Here is a 20,269-nt window from a genome sequence, read left to right as displayed (position 1 = left end):
GGGGGTGGGGGTAGGGGAAGTAGAGGCTAGAACTGGAAGCCGCAGAAATTTTGTTTCAAAAAGAAAAATAACTTTAAAATTTATCATAACAACTTCCTTAATGATTACATCAAATGTCCATTAAAGTCACGTGTTTTAAAACAATTTATAGATTACATTTTTATACTTCAAAGCATCCCGGGATGTATGATTTTAAACAACAAATATTTACTGAGTCCTTCTGTGCCAGTAATGTAGACACTTGCAATTCATTAGCGAGTGATGGAGAAAATAAAAAAGCTATTTCAAAGTGATCATAGGCAATTATAAATTAAGTATCTATGTAGGAAAGATTATGGAAACGCCTTAAAGTCTTTATAGCAAGAATATATTTAATGTCAAATATGAATACATATTCCACAATGTAAAACATGGACTGAATCTTCTTGGTGGTACTATATAATATTTTATTGAATGTTTATTTGTATTTGTATGTGTGATCATTAGTAAAATATATTATGTGAATTTGTACATAGTTAAAATAGGGACTGAAGAGACAGCTCAAATGGTTAAGGCACTTGCTGTTACAGCTTCAGACTTCAGTTTGTACAGAGATAGAGTGAGAAAAATCAGCCCCTCAAGTTGTCTTTTGACATTATATGCACTTGTGGCACATGAGTTCCCATAAAAACATACATACTAAAACAATATAATCCTTAAAGAATAAAAATGAAAGAGAGAAATGAAATACCGTTGTTTTCTCCTTGCTCAGTAATATGTCTATCAATGATTCATTCATTTAATTTTTAAGAAACTATCTTGACGCTATGAAGTGGAGCTTAACTGTCTGCTATTGTAGCTCTTAGTCACATATGGATGTTTGTAGTTAAAGTGAAATCAATTTAATATAATAAATTCAGTATCACTGGCTACCTTTTGTCTGTCCAATACCCATGCGTGGTCCTCTCTATCATACTAGATAATGCTGATATAGGCTTCACTACTGTGGGATCTTCTTATGAGGTACAGATGTATTTATGTAAGTGAAAAATCACTTAAACTGACAAGGTGGGGTGTGTGTGTATGTGTGTGTGTCCAACAATGGAATAGGTAATTTGGCCTGAGGTAATCTAGCAAGTGCTCTCTGAGGAAATGATCTTTGATTTTTGATTTGGATTTCAGAAGACAGTATTCTGAGTTGAGAGACAGTTTCAGAGCCTGGAGAAATGTCTCAGGGGTTAAGAGTTCGGTTCCCAGCACCATGTCAGGCTGCTCACAACCCCTGTTACTCCAGCTCTAGTGGAATCAGACACCGCTGGCCTCTACGGAGAGCCTGTACTCACATGAGCGTATCCACACACAGACGTATCCTTACAACTAAATATATTTAAGATGTGAGCTTTAAGGAACTGGTTCTACTTCTCATTAGCTATGTGGCTTTGGGCAAGTTATTTAACCAATCTTTTTTATAAAATATGAAAATAGGGTAAAACTTACAAGGTTTCTGAGGATTAAATATAAACCTCAAATATATAGTCTTAGAACATCAGAAGACACAGGCAGTACTTTGTCCTCAGTGTATATTATCATTATTATGAGCCTGGAAATGAGTTTCCTCATAGAAGAAATGGCAGTTCCACATGGAATGACCAATGTGAATAAAAGGATAGAGAAATGGTTTTTAACAACATGTTTGCAATGAAAATAGAATCTCATCGCTTTCCCCTTCCCTCACTCTGGCCCCTCCTGGCCAGCCTCCCTTGCTCTGATCCCATACCTGCCCTCTTAAGTTAATATCCTTTTTTGTTATTGTTATATACACATATCTATATGTATGTATATGCATGCACACACACACACACAAAGTAAAAATTTCCCCTACTGCTAGCTCAAGTAACTTTCTACTGTGCATTGGATTAAGTTAATGTAAACAAATTCAGGGAATACAGACAAACACACACACACACACACACACACACACACACACACACACACACACACACTGCTGAGTCTGTTTTGCTTGGTGGTATATCTATGATCTGAAAACTGGCCACTCTGCATTGGACAACCAATAAGGGGCTCACCCCTGGTGGAAGCTGTCCTTCTCTGAGCAGTCAGAAGTTCTCTGTAGTTCTTTGTCTAGGTGTGGGACCTCATGAATTTTTCACCCTTCTATGTTAGCATGTCCGTGAATGTTTCCTCAGGAAATGAGTTACCCATTGGGCTTATGAAGAGTGTTTATGCATGAAGACTAACCCAAGACTTGCTTGCTACGACTCACAAATGAGCTAGCCACTGGGGTTTAATTCTGGAGGCTTACTCTGATGCTAGAATTTTGCTTCTGTAATGTGTCTGGTGTTGAGTACATGTATCTCTGTTACGACATATTCTCCGTACTTCTGAACTGGGATTCTGGAGTCTGACTTCTCATTCACTAAACATCTGGTAAACTCTGACAGCAAGGGAGACAGAAGAACCCAGGAGACTAGGGGAAGAAAGGCAGGATTTGCTGTTTCCAATTTGCTTGTTATTCATTTCCATGTTACCATAACAACAAGACCTCCCCTGGCTCTGGCAGTTGGTTCTAGTATCTAATCCGACGTTTCTTTCTTTGTTTCCTTTTTATTTTTTTCCATCTTGTCTGTATTGTCATACTCTCACAGGGGTAGATTTTTAGCAACCACACACAAGTTATCCTCCTTAAAAGTTTGAGACCCAGATTTTGTCCTGGAATGGTCCTCTGGAGCTCTTGAAATGAAGCACTAGCTGTGGTCATCTTCTGCTCACAAGTTTATAGTGCTTGGCCCCCAAATCCCAGTTGTTTACAACCTCGACATCTGCAAGGGGGTTGATCACTGCTGCCAGAAGCATCAGTGGCGGTAACAATTCGATGTTCCTGTTTTGATTGCTCGGTTTTTGAGCATCTATTTAACAAGTTCCTTACATTAAGTTCTCAGTGATGGGTACCCAGAGCACTTCTCTTTTCTGACAGGATGCTGACTAATAACTGAAGAAAATTTTTCCCCTACTGCTAGCTTACCCACCTCTTACCAAGGCCATCTAAAGAGCTGGCTGCTTCTTGTTCACTGGGTTTAGTTTTTGTATTACTGTCAATGTAGGGGTAGTGTGACTGGCTGTGAGATGTGAAGACCCCACAGATCGCTGCTGATCTTAGAAGGAGAGAGCAAATATCTCCATGCTGTTTTTTGAATTTGGCCAAGAAATGGGGTATAATTACTGAACCCCTTCCAAGATCTAATAGTGAACCGCTGAGAATAGTTTTACTTGCCCATCACAGTGAAGTTTAGAGGCAATGCTGCCAAGAACTGTGAAGGGTATGAGGGTTTTGTTTCTGTTTAGGGAGTTCTAGTTTGCTTTCTATTTTTTGTAGAGACCACCTGAAGAGAGTTATCCTATCTGTTTCGTGGATCCTGTGGAAGACTCCAGACTCTGGGAACAGAATTAAAGAACTTGATATATCAGCATAGGAAACAGTAAGAACTCAGATTACAGGCCACACTGCTCTTGTCTTTCACAGCTCACAGGATAATCAAAAACGGTGCAAACGCAAAGTCTAGACATAACGTGGGCACATCATTGCCAGGGATGCCCAACTTTGGGAAACCCCAGTCTTATAGAATGGTCTAGAAGGACACCCACTGAACAGTTGCTCTTGAGTAGAGAGAATCATATCCAAGTGAACTTCTACTCTGCCTGTGAACATAAATTTTCTCACTTGTCTTCTAACTAAGCCATCTATCTGTTTTAAGACTTTCCTTCCTTGGGAATCTCATCCCAATGCTAATTTGTAATGCCGCAAGCAAGGCCCAATTTTCAGAGAATGTTTTACTGAAATGTTAGGTCCATTTTTAAGGTAACTAGAATGGAGAAGAAACTTTTAAACAGTTGCATCACCCCTTGAAATCATTTTAATTTGTAAGAGACAACCATGAAAATGAAATAATTAAACAATCCATTGGAAAAATTGTTCATATTTAAATAATTAGAATTTCGAGCTCAAGAACATATCCACTTGTCATATTGCTAAATATTTCTAATATTAGAATAAACTTCTTTAAAATGGTTGTAGGATTTAATCATCCACTTAAATAGCTTGATCCCTCAAATGATATTATTAATTTGAATTATTTTGAAGCTAATATGTCTAGAAACTCTTTGTTGTTTGTGTACTCATAATTTGAGTTACTGTCTCTAAACCAGGCAACATATACCAGAAGCATTAATTATAATAACATGCTGATATAATCTATTCCTGCTTTTATCTACATAGATGAAATGATAGATAACATTGCCTAATGGCAAATAAGTTTCAAATAAAAAACAATTATTATGAGTTATGTCTACTACTTTACAAATAGAAACTCTAGTGTGAATAGATATCCTTCTTTTTCTTAACTATACAGAACTGTGCTTGCAGAAAAACGAATCAAGAGTCGAGGGTGACAAAAAATAAACTATTGGATCTTATACTGTGATTACCTAAGGTTGTAAGAAAATTAGTTTATTAAGAGGTATGATCCTAAATAAGATTCATAAACTAAAAAATATTGGTGGCCAGAAAAGGGCATTTTGTTCGTGCTTTGTGTCATGGTGTAAGAAGCAGTTTCCACTTTGGGGGTTATTTTTAGGGGTTCCTATTGCTGTGATAAAACACCACGACTAAAAGCAACTTGGATAGGAGAGTGTCTATATCAATTTACAGTTCGACATCACAGTCCCTTACTAACTGAACACACCAGGACAGGATCCTAGAGGCAGGAGCTGATACAGAGGTCATGGAGGAGTGCGGCTTACTGGCTTGCTCTTCATGGCTTGCTCAGCCTGCTTTATTATAGAGCTAGGACCACCATGCCAGGGAGTGACACAGCCAACAATGAGCTTGGTCCTCCCACATCAAGCATCAATCAAGAACATACACACAGCTTTGCCCACAGACCAATTTGGGGAGCTATTTTCTCAATTGAACTTTCCATTTCCCGGATGACTTTAGCATGTATTAAGTTGACATAAACGTAGCTAAGCACAGGGATCCAGGAAGGTGCAGAAGGGCCCTCTGGGTCATGTGGTCATTGTAAAAATAATAATATGAAAAGATGGAAGGTATATATTGGCTGTTAATCTGCAGCCTGTGTGTCCCGAACCCTTTGGCAATTCTCCATCTCCAAAAACATTTACATTACCATCCATAATAGCTTAAAATGACAGTTATGAAATAGCAACAATTTTTATGGTTGGGGGCCTTCACCACAACATGAAGAACTGTATGAAAGGGTCTCATTATTAGGAAGGTTTGAGAACCAGTGTGCTAGAACTATAAGCCCAAGCAAAGCCTTTCTTCTGTTAGCTGAATAGGCCATGGAGTTTGATCAAAGACTGCAAAGTAACTAATAGACCGCACTTATGGGGTTGGTTCTTGGTACTGGGTTACTAAATTCTCTTTCCAGGGAATTATCTGAAAAAATCCTCACCTGGCTAATCTAAGAGAAAGGAAGACTTCTACCAGGTGGCTGTTATTCATTGGTGTGTGAATAGCTGCACAGAAGGACAAAGTTGTCTACGCAGTTTCTGAACAGTAAAAAAAAAAAAAATTCTTGGTATCATTCAAAAAATTGAAGATTGTTACAACATTATTATCTGATTGATAAGTCAGCATGGCACCCCCTCTCTGTTCAGCTTTGCAAGAGAATCTAGCTCAGTATCTTTGTGTGTGTGTGTGTGTGTGTGTGTGCACGTGTGTGTGTGTGTGTGCGCGCGCGCGTGTGCGCGTGTGTGTAGAATCAAAGTGGTCCAAATCAAATAGTTCTCAACATTTACTGGGTTCTGAGGGGTTGAATCAAATCCTCTGTATGGCAAGAGATTTTATCGTCTAAGCCCTTACTAAATATGTTTACAAGTAATATTGGGGTCAAAGTAATTTTAGCCTATGAAAACCATATATTCGGAGTGAAACTGGAAAAACTACACGCTCATCTTGGGAGTGAAAACTGGAAAAACTATTTGCTCATGTTTGCAAAAAGTTTACTCAGAACAGCACTTATTTACTTTTGTTATCCAAGCTTCCCTTTCCCAAGTGAAATTTGACCAAACTCAGCCAATTCGGTAGTCTCTAACTTTCCTTGGTAAACTCCGCTTTTGCTCTACTTTCTCCAGGGAGGACATCTAATTTTGAGAAGATGCCAGTGGAATTCACTTTCAGTATTTGTGTTTACCTCCGCAAGCCTCGAATGTGTCAAGAAAGCAAATGTTATACAAACGCTATGGGGCTGGGATGTGACTACAAGTCATCACGTTGCTGTTCTGCCCTCTGCTGAGGACACATCTAATGCATCTTATCTTCAAACGACATTTCCATGACAATTAACTAAAAACATTACTCTTTCAAGAATAATTAAAGCGTTCAGTAGGATTGTGGGTGTGATTATCTTTAGAGCCCTGTGCCCACCTGTGTTCACACTAAGGGAACTTTGTTGCTTGTCCGCCTTTTCCAATGTGAGTTTTCTATACGTTGCATTGTGTCATAGTCACATGTCCCCCCTTACCAAAGACACATGTGTATCATCTTCCTCTTAAGGAATATTAACGTGCCTTGTCTAACCTCCTTCTGCTGGAGCAGCAGCTCTCAGCCTTCCTAAATCTGCGACCCCTTAGCACAGTTGCTCATGTTGTGGTGATCCCCAAACATAAAATGATTTTCATTGCTACTTCATAACTGTAATTTTGCTCCCGTTATGAATTTTAATATAAATATCTGATAGTCAGGATATCTGCTTTGGGACCCCTGTGAAAGGGTCAATTCGACCCCCGCAAGGGATCATGACCCACAGGTTGAGAATCCCTGCTGCAGGGTTATGTGTAATTGTTTATGGTAACAAAAGAAACAGGATATAGAATGAATTCATCTGCTTCCTTCATCATTGACCCTATTTCAAAGACTGAAGCCAAGGGATTCACTTATCAAGAGAGTGACCCAGTCACTTAAAGTGTAAACCCTAAGGAGTTAAGGAGTCCTGGTACCCACTCTTCTGGGACAGTTATCGCCGAACTCATTCACTGTATGAATGTAACTCATGACTTCGTCACTAAGGCATAAGGTCTGTTTTCTTCAGTCTGCTATTGTGACAGTCTTTGAACTTAGCAGAAAAATACAGTAACATCTGGAAGCACTGACGTCAGACCTTGTGAAACAGCTCTTGAGAAGGTCTATAAATAGCCCTCACAGGTGTTGCACCTCCCACATCTGTTGCGTGGGCAGGACTAACTGTCGGTCCTTCTGTCACTTAGTCTACCACAAGACTATGAAACCAAATTGGAGCTCTGTACAGAGGAGGAAAGACTGATCATTACAACAGCAAGTGTATAATTCATCTTTATTTCAAAAAGCATATTAGTTGCTCTAAAATTTTTGTCAATATTAAAAATACAGAGATAACCAATGGTAGTAGCTGAAATTACAGTTAGCCCATTATTTGAAGACTACAGATTCTTCAAAATGTAACACAGTATGAAATTTATTATTGAATTAAAAATTTAGTAAAAGTATGTAATTTTTCTGCTCTATAATAAAAAACATAAAATGAATAATACTCATATTCCCCTAAGTCAAGAAGGTATACTGAGATTGCTGACATAGTATAGATATTTTAAACATATTATAGTTCAAAAGACCACAAAAATTCATAAACAGTACTAGTGAGTATTCTTCAATGCAACTCTGTTGAGATTCCACTGCTTCCTTAGGTGAACTATACTTGCCTTCACCCATATCAATCTATATTTTAAAAAGAAAATGAAATATAAAGTTTTGATTTTCAAAGAATGTAAAACTATTTACTGTGTTATCGATACTGTATGAAATTCTGCAGCAACGTTGGTAACTGGAGCTGGGAGAGTAGATGCAACCTTTGTCTTCCTATGTAGTTGCGGATACAGAGTCGACAGAGTTGGCAAAGAGAACTTGGGGTAGCTACAAGAAGACATCGACATATTTATTAAAAAATGAATTTTTATATGTGATGAGCTATATTAAATAAAAGCATAAAACAGTAAATTAATTTGGCTAATGACAAACGTTTTTCATTATTTATATTGCCTTTATTGGTGAGATCTTGAGCTATGTCTCATGACTGAATGTACCATACATGTTCTTTAAATCATAACAGTCTTCAAATTGCTGGAGAGGTGGCTCAGCAGTTAAGAGCACTTGCTCCTCCTACAGAGGACTTGAGTTCACTTCCCAGCACCCACAGTATGCAATGGCTGACAAAAGTCCTTAACTCCCACTCCAGGAGATCTGGTATTCTCTTCTGGCTTTTGCAGGTACCAGGCATGCAGTGCACTTGCATGCAAGCTAGCAAAACACTCACACATATAAAATACAAATATATAATAACATTCATAATTATCTTGTAGATTATTAAAATTCTTGCTTCACAGAATTTTTAGAACAAATTCTTATCTTTAAAGGAGATCTAACTCAAGGACCAAGATATAGATCACAAAGGCAAACTTTTAAATTAAAATTACATTCTGAACTAACCTTTATAAAAGTTGCTTGATAAAAGTCTTAAAGGGAAAAAAAAAAAACCTCTTTCCTTATTATGTATCTACAATACACTAGAGAACATGCACCACGCCTTATAAAATTGGGCATGAATGGGTTGGGGATGGAGCTCAGTTGCAGACTGCTTGCCTAGAACAGATGGAGTTCTGGTTTGCTCCACAGCATTATATGAACTAGGCTTGGTGGCACATGTCTATAATCCTAGCACTGGAGAGGCACAGTCAGAGAATTAATTTTCAAGGTTGTCCTTAGCTATCTAGTGAGTTCAAGGCCAGCATAAGATACAGAAAACCATACCAAAAAAAAACAACCAAACCCCCAAAAGTTATAGGGGAGCCAGAAGGGATCTGGGGGATTTAGCTGCTTGGAAATGTGACTCATTGGTAGAGAACTGGCCTAGTATGTGCTGGTGTGCTTTGTGCTAGATCTAAGGCTCAGTTACCCAGTTCTCAGGTTTGTTGTTATTGTTTAAATATGAACAGAGATCTGCCTGTCTCTGCCTCCTGAGTGATAGGATTAAGGCCTATGCCACCATGCTATGTGCTCAAATATTTTTAAAAATAGTACATGTAAATAGAGATTGCATCAGAAAGTGGCATATTATTTATTGTTGATACAAATTCAATATATTTTACTAAAGGAAAATAAAAGTTTAGATTCAATAAAAATCTTAAAATTGTCATATTTTCCTTACATAGAGCCCAAGTTGAATTCTTTGGTTCCTACAACAAACACTTGAAATTTTATGTCATTGCTACTTCATATGGTAACAAGGCACTTTCACTTTCATCTGTTTGGGGGGAAGTAGATGTTTGCATTTATAAACACTCCCAAATGTTCTCCCTACCTTCATGTTGAAGAAGTAGTCTTTCTACAGCACTGTTAGATGTAGCCATATCAACTGGCCGCAGAAGTTCTGTGTTCTTGGCATTGATGTCTGCTCCAAATTCTAGCAGCAAGTTCACAATTTCAGTACTGGGCTGCTGAGCAGCAGCGTGGAGTGGCGTGTCCCAATACTTGCCTTTGTGGACATCAGCACCTGTATGGAAGTAGACAGGAATGATCTCTGAAAACCACTTATGACATGGGTAGTTACCTTTGCAGGTAAAAGAGTGGCAGACAACTTGGGGAAGGGTACATAAAGTATATTTATTGGTGATGAGCTGTTATATAAAATCTTAAACTTACTACCTCTGGATATGGAGGTATACACATTAGTTATATTATTTTCAAATATTTTTCTGGGTATTTTTTTCTGACATCTAGGAAATATGTCAGGAGACAGAGTCTTTTAATTTTGACAAGGTTCTTATTTATTATAACTGTATGTGTGTGTGCACGCACGCACACTTGAGATGTGTGTGTAGGTCTGGATGCCATCCATAGGGTGCATGTTTGGGCCACAGGACAGCTTCAAGGAGTCAGTTCTCTCTTTCCGTCTTCACATGGTCTTCAGGGATTGAATTCAGATCATCAGACTTGCAAGGCAAGTGTCCTTGCGCACTGAACCATCTCAGCCTAAAAGCATTGTTCAGTCGCACACACATACTTTTATCATAGACAATAGTTCTTAAAGTTATTTGGAATAATATTGATTTCATTATTTTCATTTAAGGCAAGAAAACTTGTTGGTTTCTTTGAGAACTCATGAATATCAACATGTGAATGATTTAGGTGAAATGTATATAAATAAGCCTGTCGATTTTCACTTGTGTAATTTCATTCAGTAAATACATAAAGACTAAACCTCTGTAGCGGAAAAACACTTCAATGATATCTGTGTAAAACCTCAAACTTTTGAACATGTTCTCCTTGAAAAACATAAGCTTATATACAAATTTTCTACTGCTTGGTTATTCATCTTAGCCCAAGTCTGGCACACAAGGGTCATTCAGTGACTGCAGGTGATATAAGTAGGTAATAGCTAATGCTATAAAATTTTATTAATACTATTGTCTAGTATATAAATGGTTAGAAACCAAGAAATGTCTACTAACAAAAGTCATACGTGCTTTCTGAGTCAGCCTTCTGATAGTTTGTAAAATTACCCATACCCATAAGAATCAGTTCACATAAGTTTATTCATAGCTCTCTTGTGCTTTCAACCTTCAGGAGATATAACTGCTTTCGGTATTTTTAAACAAATATGAAGTATCTAGTCAAGAAATGTCTGTTGGCCAAATTTCCATAAAGAAATCACAAACTTCATTGGGATGATCAACTTTATGAAAGGAAAAGAGCCTGAAAATAGCAACCCGTCAATGATTGCTAACAACAATTTCCAATGTTCTTTAATATATATTAAAGTGTTTGGTGAAAAAATTCTCAAAAACTGAAGATGGGTGATAAAACATATATTGTATTAGTTACATCAAATTTATGATCAATTTTCTAGGAAATAACTTATCAATATTAACAGAATTCATGTTTACAATTCTATGTGCAATGTGAATAAAATAGGGCATGTGACGTCCTGCTCAGAAGACATGTATAGGTCAGGTAAGACACTATGAATAATGTGTCAAGGGGTTGCTAAAATTATATGTCTGAATATACCAGAAATAAATAGTATATTGTAGTCACAAACAAAATAAATAGCACAAAACTCTAGGGTCTCATTCATGTATATCCTATGTAGCTAGCAAATGACAGAGAGGCACTCTGCTAGAGAAAATAGATGATGGTTGTGGGAGGCAGGGCACAAACCATCTCCAAAGAGTTTCCAGCTCTAATGTGGTCTCTGAATGGGTTAGGATTGTTTCTCAAGGAGCAAAAACTGAGCTTTGAGGAACTTAGTGGGGAAGGCCATAAGCTTTTTCAAACAACAGGACAAAAGTCCAAAGTCTGGGACAGTCTATGAGTTTTTCAATGGTAGACAATAAGGTTATCCAGGTCCTCAGAGTCCCTAATATTTTGTGAGATTTCTTTACATACTTACCAACATCATATTCAGTCTGGAGAATCTTATTTTTATGACTGATTACAAGGAACGTCTCAGTTATGTAACAAATGGTATACTGACTCAGATGCAGCCCATAGAGAGTATATACTCATCTATGAGCCTTGAAGTATTCTCATCAAATGTGTTTTTTAATTATTATATATGCGGAAGTGGTAATGTTTATAATAAGAACATTTTCACAATCAGATAAGACTTTTAAAAGAAGCTTAGCTAGACGAACAATTAATTATCTACAAGCATGGAGAGAATGGAGAAATACCAGCATAAAGAAGCTTCCAGACGCAGTGGAATTGCTGTGACATACAAGCCACATAAAGAGGAGTTCCCAGGTGAGGAATGTCTTGGTCAACATCGATACCCCAGGCCATCAGAATATCGAGACATTCATGGTGCCCTGCCAACACAATAAAAGACAGCTTTACTTTTTGTTAATGTTCTCTCTTGAGCTTTTACCTCAGCTCATGTTTTCCAGAGAAGTATAATTCATTGAAATACACATAGGAGTATGCACAACTGGGGACAGTTTCCCTTTTTGACTTAACCCAATAACTAACCTTTACTCGCAGCCTCATGTGTTGGGGATGGAAAACAGGACTCCAGTTGAGCTTTGGCACCATATTCCAAAAGAAGTTCTGCACAGCTTGCACTGCCTTGTGAGCATGCGTTGAACAAGGGAGTCACACCGTCTATCGTGATTGCATTTGCCTAAACAGAACCCGGAATTGGAGAACGAGATGATTGATGAATCATGCGGGACTAAGGAACTTGTTGACGCATTGCTCAAAGCTACATGACTTGATAATTGAGAAGTGTGCACTGTAAATACGACAACGTGCATTTACTTCATAGACATCAATGAGACAAGGTTTACACCTTCAGGAGATAAGCAGAAACATGAGGTGCGAGAACAGTCACAGGAATGGACACCCTGCTATTGTTCATTGAAAAGTCAATATTCAAATAGAGAAGTCACACAAAATCAACAAGTCAAAAAAGGAAGAAGCAAGTAATAGCAAAGGAAATGATAAGGACACTTTACTAGTGGATATTTCAATGTGGTATCGATTTTATTCTGTATGTATATGTGTACGTACTTATGTATGTATGTATGTATTTTGAGAGGATCTATGGTTTTATCCAACTTACTATATAACTCCTCACTACCCTGCCTCCAAAGATCCAGGAATACAAGTATGCACCATAGCTATTATTTCTGAGAAGTTTTTTTGAAACTTGTTCAGAAAACAAGCAAAGATACAAGATACGGATGGTCATCTGTTGTTATTTTGATTCACCAAAACAGAAAATCTAAAGATCATCAATGCACTGTTCTACACAATGACTGGGATTCCTCCGCAGGTTTCTTGAGAAGGCTGAGGCAGTCCTAGGGCACTGTGTGTATTCTTGTGTCTTCAATACTTACTGCTAAGAAAGAACGAAAGGAAAACAAAATGAGAACTTTTGTTCTCTTGGTCAGTAGATGTGAAGTTCTTAACTTCGTGTTAGTACTTACATTAGCTCCAGCTTCCAGAAGAGTCCTTGCACATGCCACATGATCTCCCAGGCAGGCCTCGTGGAGGGGGGTGACATGGTCTATGGTTACTGCATTTACATTATAACCCTAGAGTGAGACAAGAAGGTATACAGTGTCATCCCGCCATCCTTGTAAATGTCACGGAGATTGTTTAAAGACGAAAGGACCTAATCAGTCTAGCAGCTGAGTCAGCTGTTGAAACTCGTTAGTCTCCTCTTCTAGTTATGCACAATATGCATGCTAAGTCACTATAAATGTCATCTGACCATGTTCTGGAGCCCTTTAATTTCAGCTAGTCATTATTCTGTCTTCACGTCAACATTTTAAAGCTTTTGTTGTGATATTTTTCTGTGTCAACTGCCTACTTAATACCCTGTATCTCATTTTTACTTATAATTCTGTCCTGGAGCTTTTAAGAGGAGAAGTCTAACTGACTGACGTAAACCACTTTGGTGCAGGATGAGTTTATGGTTATATTCCTACTGTTTCTTGTCAGCCTGCTCTGCTTCTTCCTTGTGAAAATATAACAAATTGTGTGGCCAGCTGTCGCCTCGCTCCTCCCGGAGCCCCAGTCAACCAGCCTCCCCTACATGACAGCGTGAGTCCAAACAAACCCTTCCCCCCCTCCAGTGACTTCTCGTAGGACAGTTGGTGTCAATAATGAGAAAAGTAACTACTATAAATCAATTATTCTGTTTTGCCCAGCAACAGTGAATACATGTGCTGGAATGTCATACTATACTCAATAAATATGCACAATTATTAAGTGTTAGTAAAATTTTAAATGTATGACATGGAAAAGTTAGCTACATTTTGGTTTGGTCATTATACATTATATACACATTTTACTACACTGTGCCTGTAAACACATAATCATTATAATGTGTCCCTTTAATGACACAATTGAGGTTTAAAAACACTGCCATTATTATAGCAGCATCACCTAATAATGCTAAGTATTTTGTTAATTGATTCTGGCACATTTTCTTTAAAGTTCATTTTCTTAAGATCTTTGGTGGGGTATTGGTTCTCTATTTTTTATTTTATAGAATTAAAGGCTTTTTATAAAAATCATAAAATCAATGGTCAATTCTAGACTGAAAAAAATAAATGTTTGTAAATTGATTTATGAATGTGTCATGAAATAGCTATTCATTTAATAGATATGATTGAGTTATACAGTAAGGTTGAGAACTCTGTCCTGAAAATTAGATTTGCGTTTAAAGCATGACTCACAATAATCATGATAATTGGAACAACTATTCTGAGTTCTAAATTTAGGGTGGTCATGAGAGTTAAATGGGATAATACGTTTATGGCAATTATTACTGTTCCCAGTGAGTGGAAAATATGAGATTTCATTTAATTCTCTATCTTAATAAGCATTGTGCTCTAATTAAGCTGATAATATCAGACTAAATCATATAAAATTATTAGGATGTAAGACTCTTTGCCTTCTAGAGATCATTAATAATTCATGGTTTATTATTGTTAATTTTACTAAGAACTTTATATGAAGTTTCAAGGCAAGATCTTAGCATAGAGTGTCATAAACTGTCACAGGGGAACACATGGAGGCACAGGCATAGACAATCTCAGTGTATCTTGTTGCTAGAAAGTTGAATTTTTATCAACCCTGTCCTTATAGTTTTCATGATTTCAAATCCCTAGTAACCGGTCTTGTTTGAGGAGATGTGGTCACATGCTAATGTGACCCAATGATGGAGGCCTGTGAGAGGGAGCTGCGGGAGCCTGTCCCTCCTCAGGGTTGGCATCATCTGTGGGGAGGAGACACATTGGGAAACACTGGGACTGCCATCCTCTGAAAGCATTATGTGACCCTCTCCAGGGGATTAGCCTTTGAAACCACTGACCTTTTTACACAGGTCCTCCCTCCACCCTGAAGTGATGAGTAAAACAGTCACATGGCTGTCACAAGGCTGGACACTCCAAGGGAACACCTTGGACACATCTTCATGTAACAGGTGAGAAACTGAAACTTGGGTAGGCTGTGGCTGCGTCAAGTGTCCGGTGTTGTTCCAACTATGTTGTTAGAAACCTTCCTTTCTCATAACCATCTGAGAAATTCCTTTCTCTGTGACACTGGGAATCACTAATGCCCTGAGTATACATTACAGTCAGACTGGAAGCTGATAATATGTAATGCACTGATTCAAGCTTAGCCACTTTCTGTTTGCAGGAGGAATCTATGCTTTTCTTCTCTCTCTGCTCCCTCTGATGAAGTATAGGAATAGCATTCTACTGACTTCACAGGCAGTTCACCATGATATTTCATAAAATACCACAATGTAAAATATGCTGCTTAAACATCTGGTCTGCCTACCCCTTTGGAGACACGTGACTGAACTAAGTCTATAGTTAGCTGTACATACTACATAAAAATACACATATTTAGAATGCTTAATAAGTAACACATAAATGCAATAACTAATTTCTAAAATCCATATTACTGTTCAACTATACTACAAGAGAAATTTGAAATAGGAAGACATAGCATTATGACAAAATACTCAGGAAAGAATTTCAAATGTAAAACAGAAACTAATGTCTTATCTGATACAAGTTATAAAGAAGGAGCAGTAGTAACATTTAAGAAAGTTTATTTCAAAGGGATTTGCTTTGACAGTGGTCTGTGCTCATTCGAAAGGAGCTTATTTTGAAGTATAATGTAATAGTTTACTTGTGATAATAGTGTCCTCAGAGCAAGAAGTCGACCTTGGCTTGCAGCTTCATGGAGTGGTGATCGATCTGCCCAGGAGCCTGTAAAAACAAATGACAAGATCCCGTGGGTCAACACAAACTCTATGAGGTTCAATGTAAATTATTCACATCTAGCATTTAACAAAGTGACCCAGTGACTGGTCCCATATTTTAAAAAACTTTTAAAAACTTAGCTGAAGTATCCCGCTAGTGAATGTGTAAATGCAGAGGGCTGTATTTGTTCTAGGATTGACTTACAGCGGACTTACGGTATCTACTGAGTAATCAACCAAAAAGTATGGGACACACAAAAGGTCCAAAGTTTGGAGTACACGCTTTTTCGTATATAAGCACAAATGATGTACTTATTGGATTTTTAGTAGTACTAAGAGCCAAACCCATGGCTTCACACTCTGAGCCTGCCCTATTATCTCTCCTAACCCCAGCCTTCAGATTCTCCTGGTCCTGGTGTGTATGAGCTTCAAAATGTTGCTTAAGAAGGACAAGTAAGTGAGCCCCAAGTCTGGGTCATGGCATAGCCTAGATAGGTCCCAGAAAGGTGTTATCAAGGGGGAAACATAGTCAACTATTTTGGAAATGGTGCTAATATTGTCACAGGCCCACTGGTAGATCACGCATTCTTTGTGCATTAGGTGTGGGTAAACCAGGGCACTTATCTTCCAACCTAGATATCATACCCCTCAATTTCCTCTTCTCGGGTGTTTCTTATACCCCACCCATTAGGAAAAGAGGTCTTCGTGCATGAGCTCTCCTCCCCCTCTCTTCAAGAGACATATCAACTGCTCCTCTCTCTCTCTCTCTCTCTCTCTCTCTCTCTCTCTCTCTCTCTCTCTCTCTCTCAGAGAATCAGGGTCAGTCAAGCAGTTAGAAAGTGTGCTGGACTGGTTCACCATGATTCCTGCAGTTAAAACAGCCCCAGTCCTGTCTCTATTGGTTTAATTTACTGGATATTAAAGATAATAATATAGGATTTAAAGTGATTAAATAAGGAGGCTATGTGTGCCAGAAAACATTTATTTAAATAAAATTTAAGAAACGAAACCAAAACTATTATTCATTCATAAAATTATTCATAAAATAGTAAAATTGTGAATACTAATATCTATCTTCCATCTAATTCTCTTCTCTTATTAAATCCATAGGATAGAATAAACATACACATTTTAAGGCCACCAATTAATTTTACTTCATAAATTGATATAGTCAGTTGGATATTAGTCAACAATGCACGTTTTATGAAATTCCTATCTAAACTTTATTTATATAATGAAATTATTAGTGATGTAAGTACAGAAGAATGCTGTATTTTAGAAATGACATTATTTCCACCGTTTAGAGAATTCAAAAGTCCTCTTGATTCTACCTGTGTATCATAATCTTTCCACAAACTGACCAGAACCCTGTAAATGATACCTAAATAATTCCACTGAATAAAGTCTGGGTACACATGACAAGGAAAAATAAGTAAGCACACAAGCCTGACACAAAGTGTTGAGGTCACTGGCCACACAGCAGAATCTTTACATCTAAAGGCAAAAGAGTATTTTACTGAAAATGGAAATACTAAGGTAGAGGGGGCAAGAGTGCCTTTTTTCTTTCCTGTTGACCTGCAAATCATAGTGGTCATAGTTAATGTTAAAGAGTGCACTATGTGCATGACACTAGTCTAAGCCCTTTACCTGCTGTCCAAGCACTTTACCTGTGTGAGCACCCACATACACGCAAACTAACGCACACCCAGGCACATACACCTTTCACAAAAAGAAAGAAAGGGCTGGTGAGGTGCCCATCGGGGTAAGAGTGCTTTGTCAGCTTGAGTTGGATCCCTGGAACGCAGATGGTTGAAGGGGACAACCAACTCCCCCTAATTGTCTTCTGACCTCCACAATGTGTGCTGTGACCAAGATTCCAGGGTGAAACGTGATGCCTAACAAATCATCCACATTGATTTCTGTCACTGAAAATTTAACGCAAAATGAAATGCCTGAGCACTTCAAATGTAGGTCAGTACTTACTGTGAATATTCAAGCAAGAAAATATGAAAATTATGTTACCTTTCAAAATAGATTGTCACTACATTCAGTTTCATCAACAGAGAGTAGGGAATCACCGAGTCTCAAATAAAAAATGCTTAGATATATGATTGAATTCAATCATGATATTTACAATGTCAGTTTTTGAGTTCCTAACTAATGATGTAATAAAGTTCATCATTTTTTATTTATTCTAACAACAGACACTAAATAATGTGATTCTACTTCATTATGACTGCACATTTTACAACTGTTGCTATGTAAGACAACTGAATGATAAGATTGGCAAAGGCCTAGAAAAATGATCTTTGAAGTTTATTTTAGGCCCAGACATTCCCAGCATTGTGAAGACCTTTAAGAATCAGCAAAGCTAACAAGGTTTACAGCAGAGGGATCCTCCACAGTCCTTCCAGCAAGCTCTCTTCTGCATTCTAACGATGGGTTCACCTTATTGACTGTACTGATGCTCATAACAGCTGGTTCCAGCTTGAAAATAATAAGTAACTGTATTACACTTTTTCTTCATGAATTCATCAAGTAATTAATCAACAAATGACTCAATCTATAAAAGAAATTATCTATAAATATACACATCACCTTTTAAAAAAATTATTTCTTTCAAATTGTTCTATTTCAAAATGTCTTCACCCATCCTTGCTTTTTTCTGTTAGTATCAGAAATTTAGCAACTACAAATATCTATTCAAATATATTCAATGTTAAATATCATACTTCTCCATATAAACATGCTTTATATTATTTTTCAAGATCAAACAAGATAAAATAGCTTAATATATAACTATTTTGTAGTATTTCAAATTTTTACACTTTGTGTATCTAGGATCAAGGGGAAAATCCTTTGAAAAATGTTTATCTTACTCATCCAGATAAATTATCAGTATGGAATTTATTTTTTTTACAAAATGTAACTTTCATCATGCTAATCAAATTCATACTGCTACGGTGTGTGGAGCTATGCAGGGGTGACTGTCTATATTTAGAAATAGCACTAGTTCCCAGACATCTGGTTTATTATTACAGGGTAAGCGCCTGCTCTTAAATATCACATTGCAAGAGCAAAAAAAATTCATGATTTCATATCTATATCTGTATCTCTATATATACACAGTTTTATAAAGATCTATATCATACCTAAGTCACCGTCTCCCCATGGCACTTCAAGCCAGCCGCTGCTGAGGTAAATTCGACTCATCTTTTTTTAGCAGCATGAGAAAAAAATCCCTTGTCGTTTACTAGCTGTGCTCAGCCATTTTAAGGAGCTGAAAGATCCTTGTAATATGATGACTTGTTGTTTAGAACATCCGAATTATCTTCAAAATTCTATTTTTCTAGTTGATTGCCCTCTTTGAGAAATAGTAACCCTAAATTATTTTTATCCTTAAGACCATGGATCCTGTCATGAAAACAAAAGCATTTTGCTTTTACTTCTGTCCCTGGCTATGGTGACATCATGTTGTTATTTAGATAGTCTTTGCCTGTTCCAATTCTTAGCCCCATCAATATCGTGACAACTGGACTCACTGAAGAGCTGACTTAGCAATGATATGGAGGACTTGGGCGTTTGGGTACTCTGGCTTTTTTTTTATAAAAAAAAATATTTTCCCAAATATGAATTGCACTACACTTACCTCAAACAGGAAATTATAATCATGAGAAAAACAGTAACATTTTTCATGTAACCTTTTCATTTTTATGGGAAATGTTGAGGTATTTTATAGCTCCCCTTAGTTATAAGATATTAAATCAACTGTCTTCTTTGCAATCGATGCAGATTCACTATGAATCCAAGGCAACTTAAGTTTAGGACCATAACTGACAAGAATCCTTTGTAAAACTCTGTAACTTGAGAACTTAAATACACCCCCAAACATGTAGGCTCCAGGCCCAAGATTTTTTGGTCCCTCTCTCACAAGTTTACAAATAAGTCACCAGGCATGTAATGAGCTATGTTGTATATACAAACAACCAGATTAACAGATATTCTTGAGAACATGTTTAGTAAGATGGAAATAATATGCCGTCAAAACTAGTGTCTTCAAGAACAGAGACTGACCTTATCTTTCTATTCCTATCACCACTATGGGCCCTCTGCAATCTGGAATTCCTTTGCCCTCTTTATTACCAAAAGGATGGCCTCTCATAGTTATTGATTTAAAGGATTGTTTTCTCACTATACCTTTACAAAAAAAAAATAGAGAAAAATTTGCCTTCACAGTGCCTACTTATAATTCTCAACCTTCGAGGAGGTACCACTGGGCCTTCCTCCCCCCAGGGTATGTTGAATAGCCCCTCCCTATGCCAATATTTTGTGAACCAACCATTACAAATAATACGCAAGAAATTTCCCAAATCTATAGTATACCATTACATGGACGACATTTTGTTATCCGATTCAAACATGGATACCTTGAACAGACT

General features: G+C 37.4%; 1 protein-coding gene across 1 annotated transcript in view; it reads right to left on the bottom strand.

Moving 5' to 3' along the window:
* Positions 1–7,355: 7,355 nt before the first annotated feature.
* The window catches only part of Asb5 (ankyrin repeat and SOCS box containing 5), a 21,349-nt gene continuing 8,435 nt past the window's right edge, over positions 7,356–20,269 (bottom strand). The window contains exons 2-7 of the mRNA XM_013351990.1: positions 15,758–15,837; positions 13,036–13,143; positions 12,077–12,227; positions 11,782–11,916; positions 9,408–9,599; positions 7,356–7,963 (exon numbers count right to left, since the gene is read on the bottom strand). Coding sequence (XP_013207444.1) covers positions 7,836–7,963; positions 9,408–9,599; positions 11,782–11,916; positions 12,077–12,227; positions 13,036–13,143; positions 15,758–15,837 — 794 coding nt within the window. The 3' untranslated portion in view covers positions 7,356–7,835. The remainder of the gene's footprint in view (positions 7,964–9,407; positions 9,600–11,781; positions 11,917–12,076; positions 12,228–13,035; positions 13,144–15,757; positions 15,838–20,269) is intronic.

Source organism: Microtus ochrogaster, linkage group LG7_11 (assembly GCF_000317375.1).
Source record: "Microtus ochrogaster isolate Prairie Vole_2 linkage group LG7_11, MicOch1.0, whole genome shotgun sequence".
Taxonomy (NCBI): domain Eukaryota; kingdom Metazoa; phylum Chordata; class Mammalia; order Rodentia; family Cricetidae; genus Microtus; species Microtus ochrogaster.
This window is presented reverse-complemented; position numbering and strand designations above follow the sequence as displayed.